Source organism: Mytilinidion resinicola, assembly GCF_010093595.1.
Source record: "Mytilinidion resinicola strain CBS 304.34 unplaced genomic scaffold BDZ99scaffold_22, whole genome shotgun sequence".
Lineage (NCBI taxonomy): Eukaryota > Fungi > Ascomycota > Dothideomycetes > Mytilinidiales > Mytilinidiaceae > Mytilinidion > Mytilinidion resinicola.
The window spans coordinates 600,684-608,861 of NW_022985458.1; the positions used below are offsets into that span (position 1 = coordinate 600,684).

The window sequence follows — 8,178 nt, forward strand, 5'->3', positions numbered from 1 at the left end:
GGCGGTAGCGAGGGGGAAAAGAGAAGTGCAGTGCTCCGCCACCATTCGGCTAGTGGGTCGACGTCTGGTTCCCAGACGTCGGTCCATTTCCGGCCTAGTTTGTCATGCACCAAGTTAACCGCTGGCGAATGAACCAGGGAAGCCATTGGCGATCACTGCCCACGCTAACTCACACTGCAGCGAGTTTCGATGCCTTCAGCGCCACCATCCTCAGTGGCGTCGCCCCAGGAGCCATGAAGTGAAAGCCGGCAATGACGGCAGAGATGTAAGTGATCAGTTACTGCACGGGAGGGTCGGTAACGAGCTTCGATGCTAGCATTGTCTCAAATGGCTTTCGGAGTTGGAGCCCCGGAGCCATAGATATGAGGAAGAGAGTATATCGTAAAGAGGACCACAGAGATGTAATTAGTGAGCTACTGCTCGAGAAAGCCAGAACGCTGGAACGCCAGCCGATCGGTATGTTTGACAGCGTGAGCTGTCGATCTCAGAGCCGTCTGTCTGGGGCATTGCCTAGAGTTTTAGAAGGTACAAAGGTATGGCAGGAACATCCCATTATTGTGTGCCTGGAACCGACCCCGCAATGAGCTGTTTCTTAGATATCTGCTTGTGTCACGGAGCAAGCAGGTCCCCGTAACTTGCGACCTAGCGCCAAAGCCTATGTACGACTGTAAATGTATTGCGGATGGGCGCATGAGCAATCTCGACCTGAGTATCCCTGACGGTTAAGTTGTCAACATGCGTGTTGTTGACCTGGGCATTCTTGACCTACGTGTTCCTGGCCTGTGTGTTCTCGGCATGCCCATTCTCGACCTGCCCATACTCGACCTGCGTACCCCTAACGGTTGGGTCCCTGGACGTTGTACGCTTGATAATATAATCATTCAACTTTGACCGAAAGCTTGCGCTCATCTGGAGAAGTTTGGCTGTCGGGATCCTTGGTACCGGACGCTCTTCGGCTTCTACAAGTGCGCAATGTATCTCATTGAGGCAAAGAGACAGATTGGTGAGGCGGAGAGCGAAGTTGGTGAGAGGTAGGCTGGTGAGGTAGAGGTTGGTGAGGCGGAGAGCGAGGCTGGTGAGAGACAGACTGACTCAGGTTGCAGCACTACAACCTAGGATCAACAACTCATATGCCAGAAAGCTACTCTCCGAACATCAGCTGTAGAGAACCCAGCTGAAATCTCAGCTGTAGAGAACCGAGCTGAAGCCTCAGCTGTGCAGGGCTCATCTGAACTTACTAGCGCGCCACCCTGGGGGTGGCCCCCTTCCTTCCCCTAGTATATATACAACTAGCTAGACGTCTATAGAAATCAGAGTTCACATCAATTTCAACCTGAGTGACTGGCATAGTTGATTCTTAAGGCTAGAAGAATAGCTCACAAGTTCAGCAACACGATGCTCAAGGAATAAAGCATACTGAGCGTCATCTCCTTTGAAATCATAGAGTCTGCGTCTTGTGGCCATAATTGGTGCGTTGAACTTTGGATATGGCAGGATGAGAACCACGGGAACGCATGTTGTGCTGCTATGCGCGCTATGCCGTAATTATTTGGAATGCGATATATCGCACTCCTAGTACGGCATAGCGCCTGCTGATTAGATAAACGAAAAACCAAAAGACTTTGCGGCGGACGGATACCTCCTTTCCCGGTGGAACGCCCAACCCTATAATTCGCCCGTCGAATTTAGTACAAGGGATGCCCCGTTGTTTCGCGCGCTCTGGTGGCGGCACCAGATCTACGCATCCCGAACTTGAAAGATCGTCGGCTCCCCAGAGATGCCTATGCATGCACCCGCACCTCATCCTGCTCTTGCCCTCTTTTCGCGTTCCGAATATCGACAAGTGACGCGCAAGCGGCGCGGGTAGTGCAGTCGGTATTGTAGGATATAATGCCGCCCATGCTTCAGTAGAGATTGGCAAGCCTTCACCAGATTGAAGTGAAAGGTCGTCAGCCACTTCCCCTTGGTGATTATCGGATGCCGGGACGGATAGGTTGTCAAAGAGCCAGGACTTGAACGCAATAGATCCAGGGGATCCGAAGGCGGCACGGAGAGGACCGACATGGTGATATAGAGCTGGTTACGCCCGGCCAGGCTGAAGATGCATGATTGCCTTCAATCACAGCTACTCTACTCGTTGCCTGGAGGCTCCTCTGCAGCTTTCGTTCATCCTGCGTCTCCTTCCTACACCGCTTCTCTCCCGCAGCTGAGCCCTGCATTGAACGAACCGTGCATGTTTGCCTTCTCTTGCTCTGCATCGAGTCTACACCCCCTGTCTCTCTCTTTCTTTCTGCTTCCGCCCCGTACGCAATGACGCCAGGTCGCCGTCACCGTCGACTCCCCTCACAATAGTCAGAGGAACTCAACCGACTCCGGCCACACCGAAAACGTCACTCGCAATGACAACTTGAACCCACTCCCTGACACTCACAACATGGCTTTCAACGCCGCTCAGCTCTAGCAGCTGAACGACCTCATCAACCAAGCAGTCGCTCTGTCAGCGGATGTCTCTGAATAGAGATGTACTATTACTAATCCAATTGTTTCTCGAACACAAGGTTCCTCTAGCATGGTTCACTACTGTAAAGCTGAAATAGACAGTAATAGATGCATCGGGCGCATCGAGTAAGTCTATGGTGAAGTGCGGGGTGGTGGAGGCTGGACTGGCGCTTGCTGAGGAACTCGACGTCCGACTGGCCCGAGAGTATTATCGGAGGGAGTGGAAGTACCGTTTGACCATATCTCCGTTGTTCACTGGGGTGGCTTCGTGGGATTGTCCTGTCTCAATAGATAGTAACGGATTGAGAAAATTGAAAATTGCTGTGAAGATGTTAGGGCGAGGGAACTGAGGCTTAGAATTTCATACTTGTTTGAAGATCTCCCTATACCCCTATAGCTATCTTCAACCTCCTAATAGTTTAGTCATGCAAGTGTAGAGAAACAGACGAGTAGAAAGATGCTAATGAAAGGGCCTCGTGGTGCAGGCTGATGCAGGCAAAAAAAGCTCAGCTTCGCAGGAAGTGTAAGGCAAAGAGCGGCGGGTGAAAGTAAACATGCATAGTCGGGCGCAACCAGATATATCAACATGGTCATCACTTGACACCCTCCGTGCCGCGTATTGACTCCAAGTCTTGACTCATCTAGGACGACGCATCTGATGCTAATGCTCACTTCTCCAACCACCATCCACCAATTTCGCCACGGACGCTTGCCATGAATTGTATCAAGGTGGAGATCGGCCGTATCGGAGTTCCAGCTCTCGATAATCGCCGTGAATCCAGACGTCATCCCAGGATTATGCAGAAACGACTTTTAAGGCCAGTCGGGGAAGGGCGGAAGGAGTCAAGGAGGTGTGTGGGATGGCGTGGCGTCTTCGTGCCTCTGAAATCCCGCGATAGAGCCAGCCACAAAGCAACACTGTATATATTCGAATATTCAAATGTCAAGCCTGAACTGGGACAAAATTGTACAACTTCGTGCAAATACATTGGCAAACCATACCCTAATGAGCCGGGAGGTGGTCAACCCAATTTGCGGCTTTCACTTCCTCCGCAAGGAACTCAACCTGACCAGAAAAAGGAGTAGAGGTACCGCAAAGACCAGACAATCCTGTTGTGCGAGATGAACATTCTGTAGGTCTTGGACTTGTCTTGACTTTAACCTCATAGTTATCCCCACCTCCGTGTCGGAACGTCATGCCCTTTCAATTTGAGAAGGGGTAGACCCTTCTCCTATACTTGAGAGATGGTATGCTTTCTCCGGTATCTGGATCCGGACTTGATAAAATTCATACGAATCCGTGGAGAGGCCCTCATAGGAGGAAGAATTGCTCTTGGAAGATCCGCTTTTGCTCAATATCTGTAACTCGTCTCAGCCTTTGAAAATGGCAATGAAGCCTCCACTTACAGTCCGACCATTAGACCCCGCAAGGACTGTCGTCGACGCAGACTTGACTGGTATCAACCAATCCCGAAGTTTGCGGTAATTCATCTTGCGTTGAATAAAGGTTCCAATTTGAGACCGAGCATGATCAACAGTTATGGCTCCGCCTCAGAGCACAGGGTGCCCATGCCCAAGCCACACTTCATGCGTTACCACGATGGCCTAGGAGGTCCGATGGTACCTCTTGCGGTTCGAAGCCAAAATAATCACCAAGCACATCAGGCAATGAAACGTCCTCTATCAGGCAGTACTGGCCAAGTGCTGGCATAGGCCGCAGAGCATGCGATCGCTGGGAATAGAACAGTCGCGCCAGGGTCAGCATGGTATCAAGTAGATGGGAAGTCTGCCTTGAGTGAGAAGTTGTATCACCGCCACCGAGCAGTTAGACATATCATGGACGCATGAAAATCGGCACAGCCTCCACAGGGGGCCCGCCCTTAATAGTTAAGCTACCTAGGGCAGCCAGCTAAGGCATATGATACTATAGGTGAGAGCAGCGATATTCCTATTGGCTTTGGTCATCCCGCCCCTTCCTTGCTAACAAGCCTTGGGGATAGCGCTAGGCTGGGTAGCTCCTGCTTTGGGCGCCTTCGGAAGGACCACCGCATGATCGAGATATCCAGAGTTTTCGTTTTCTAACTGGTCCACTTTCGCTCAGGCGCGCAGCATCGCAGAGTCCAGAGAAGGAGAGTCCGGCTAAAAGACAGTTAAAATGGGTTCAAGAGGAGGATATTGTGAAGCACTTTCCAGGACGATCAGCTCGATACCAGAACTACCTTGAGAAACGCGCAGTCTAGGACGAAAAGAAGAAAAATAAGCTAGCGAGACTCTATGCTCGGTAGGCCCTAATTCTTAACTACCGCCCTTTAAGTCTCTAAGCTCTAACTAACATTGTCTATAGATTTAAAGACCAGATGTGGCAGAAGGTAGCCTCAGAGATGCAAATCTCCTGGGGGTCTGCCGAGAGCAAGAAATAAGCGCCCGAGCTAATGCGACCGTCTTCCAGTTCCACCCTTCAGCCGCCGGAATCCCTTTTCCCCCTTCTGGTCGCCTGGCTACGCCGCAATTCACGCCTGCCGATATCAGTCCCAAACTGTTGGGCCGCATCACCCACCCCTTCTTCATTATCAGTGCTCTGATAGCGACTCCCCGTCCCATCAGCGCCGCAATAGCCCTATTACCCGCCGCTCCAACGGATCAAGTTCGAAGTTGAGCTCTAGCCTACCACCGCTACCAGCACAGCAATCGGTCTCCAGGAGCAAGATAGCGAGCGGCAGTCCTAGGACGGTTCTGGGCCAGAAGAGGGGCCAGGAGAGTTTGGTTGGTGCTGCTACTAGCGCCACTGGGTCTAGGTCTAATGTGAAGGGTGGGCCAAGAACCTAGGGGACGAGGAGTCCGGAGAGTATATCGCAGCGCAGCGGGACGGAGAGTGATAAAAGAGGAAATTATCTGGTATTTTAACGTGGTATTTACTTGTGTCACTTCTAAGGTTTGATTTGCGGCTCAGGCGGATGCTGTGAAATACCGCCACTCTTTCTCGATTGCACGGCGTGCGGCTGTTGTCGTCGCTGTCGTCGCTGTCGTTTCGTGTGCATCTTGCTCCTACAGACGGAGGAGAAAGTTGCTTCGTAGGCTCCAGGACTTGCCGTAGTCGGAACACGAAGGAAGCTTGCATGGATAGTCCCATACGTGTCCTGAAGGAAGATCAGCATCAGAGTAAAATCTGATAGCCTTGAGTCGAATTCACGTACCTGCAAGCCCTGATGATGAAAGCCAAAGTCAACGCTCTCGGCAAGCGGTTCAACATGCTCCGGTGATCCTTAAGCCATTGAGGCTCTCTGTCGATGCTGGTGGCACTCCTCAGTATAACTGGCGTCTCGCGCGTTGGACCTGATGAACGTTTCAGACCCAAAGAAACATGACTGGCAATCAGGCTAACTCAGATGTTATGGAAGGCGGCGATCGGGTGCCGGCGATATGCCAATCAACACTTTGTCCCGTAGAAAAGCCGCTTGGCATTACCGATGCGATGAGTCGTGAAATGCAGTGTATAAAAACCCAGTCGTGCACGGTGGTGGACTTATGTTGCTGCCTCATCCTGCAAGGCGCAGCTGCTGTCACGTGACTGTTGGAATTCGGCGCCAAAATCTCCAAGATTTACCTCACGCAAGCTCGCCCATCGCTTGACCCCTCACTGCTAGCAGTCCTCACTTGTTACCTTCCTGCAGTCCGACATTTGCGTCCTTCAAACCCAAACATGGATCGCGCATCTCATAACCCTCTACGGAATGGAATCACTCCCGCTCCGCGCTCCGTGCAAGACAGTCCCCAAATAACGTTACAAGGATTGGTACGTGAAATGAAAGGGCCCTATTAGTATAATGCTAATAGACATTCTAGGATAATATGCCTAAAGACAAAGAGGCAATTCAGAGCCAGAGTGAAGAGGACTTGGACTGGAATCCGACTGAGGATGATGACAGTAGTGTTCCATCTGGCGAAGTAGCGTTCCCAAAGGCGTGGCTAAGTTTCACGCGCCTTTCTCTACTTACTGAACAATTACGCGACGACTGTCCACAATCGCTGCACAATGGTCCATCTACTGGCAACTCTCCCCCGGAAGATAGCCACCTCGAGATGCAGCCTCAGGTCCCCCAATCTGAACCAAAGACTGCCTCGACTGTACACCCGCAAGTAACATCTCCACGTATCAGCCACAATGGTATGTATAAGGAGTTAGTTGACGACGACCTACACAAGAATTTGCTCCTGGACTGGCAGGCTGCGAATGCTACTTACAACGCCGGCCAGAAGCGACACGAGACATTTCGGGTGGCGAGGAATGAAATCGAAGAACCCCAGGGGTATCATCAGAAGGGATGGTAAGTTAGTTAGGGACGCAAAAATGGCATATATCCTACCGGGTGCGGTCTCCGACGTGAACACACTTCGTCAAATGACCCAGCTACGCGTGCAGTCGGTGGGGTGGAGCTGGGCGTCATGCAGCGAGCTGGCCACCTGCCCCGCTACCAAGGCCAAAAAAAGCAAATTGCTCAACAACGAATAGTTACAATTTCTAGCTAGTTTGCTGCCGCCTAGGGCACGTACGTGCCGTGTGCTCTGTTGAAGTGCACATGCTGCATTTGCGTGGTGCGCGCTGCGGTCGCTCAGCTGCTGCTGCTGCTGCCCGCTGCAGCTGCCCCTTCCTCAGCAGCAGATGCCCGAGAGCCTCAGCGCCTGATAGCACTCCTCCCTTAGCTATATACGTGCGCCGCTGTGCCTTCTTCCTTTTTTGACGCTGATTTTCCATCTGCAGCTTCTTATTTTCGCTAGCAAGCAGCACAGCGCTTGACATCGCCATCTCGCAGCCCTTAACAAGCTGGCCGAGGGCCTGTTCTGTAGGGCTTGGTGGGCTATTTGTGCGCTGTTTGAGATAGCGTTTTATCAGGGCTGTCTGCTTCTATAGCTCAGCAACGTTGTGTGGTGTTCCAGCTGCCCAGGACGCATTTGATGGCGGACGACGTTGGGGTGACGGTGTCTGATATTCGGCGTGTAGCTGTGCTAGCATATCGTTTGACACTACTGGCTTGTATCTCCACACTGAAATTGGTACTATTAGTGTTAGTCTACCACTATTAGTTTCAAGTACTACGCCAACTGCCATAAAGTCTCGGAAGCCAAGATATCAAGGACTGGTGTTGAGTTCAGATGGGGCATGGATAACATATAACTCTAAAAAGCTAGTATGGCTGCCATCAGAGTATCGGCCATCATGTTCGACAGTGTCAGGGAAGAAAATTGGCATTGGTGTCAGCACTGGAAGAGTCTGGATATGTGAAACTTTGCGTCTCATAACCTAGGGAGAGCGTTTGTGAAGAGTTTAATTATTATTCTTATTTTCTTTTGGGGGCCACTAATCGCACACCCCCTTCTCACTAATCGCACACCCCCTTCTCACTAATCGCACACCCCCTTCTCACTAATCGCACACCCCCTCCCCCCCTGTCGCTTCACCACGTTCTGATTGGCCCGGAGGGGTGCTCCGAGGCCTCCGATTCGCTCGCCTAAGTCGCTCACTAATTCCAAATGCTCTCTCCAAATGCGGCCTTGATCGCAATCAATTACATCCTCTTCCTCTCCTTCTACAATACACTCACTATGGCCCTCCACTCGCCACGGCTGGCGTACTACGCTACAGCAGAGGTAGCGCATATTGCTCTACAAGCGCACGCATCA

General features: G+C 51.6%; 2 protein-coding genes across 2 annotated transcripts; one reads left to right on the forward strand and one right to left on the reverse strand.

Annotated features, from left to right (window-relative positions):
* Nucleotides 1-4,738: 4,738 nt before the first annotated feature.
* BDZ99DRAFT_153127 (uncharacterized protein) lies at nt 4,739-5,220 on the reverse strand. The gene has a single exon (XM_033712803.1). It carries the CDS (start codon nt 5,098-5,100, stop codon nt 4,846-4,848), a length of 255 nt encoding a protein of 84 aa, XP_033571445.1. The 5' UTR covers nt 5,101-5,220; the 3' UTR covers nt 4,739-4,845.
* Nucleotides 5,221-6,048: 828 nt separating this feature from the next.
* On the forward strand, nt 6,049-6,979 carry BDZ99DRAFT_153131 (uncharacterized protein). Its single transcript, XM_033712804.1, has one exon. The coding sequence runs from the start codon at nt 6,349-6,351 to the stop codon at nt 6,826-6,828; it is 480 nt and encodes a 159-aa protein (XP_033571446.1). The 5' UTR covers nt 6,049-6,348; the 3' UTR covers nt 6,829-6,979.
* The last annotated feature ends 1,199 nt before the right edge of the window (nt 6,980-8,178 follow it).

What these genes read in the sequence shown, in the direction of transcription:
- BDZ99DRAFT_153127 (XM_033712803.1), bottom strand. Translation starts at nt 5,100, where the DNA reads ATGGGACGGGGAGTCGCTATCAGAGCACTGATAATGAAGAAGGGGTGG.
- BDZ99DRAFT_153131 (XM_033712804.1), top strand. Translation starts at nt 6,349, where the DNA reads ATGCCTAAAGACAAAGAGGCAATTCAGAGCCAGAGTGAAGAGGACTTG.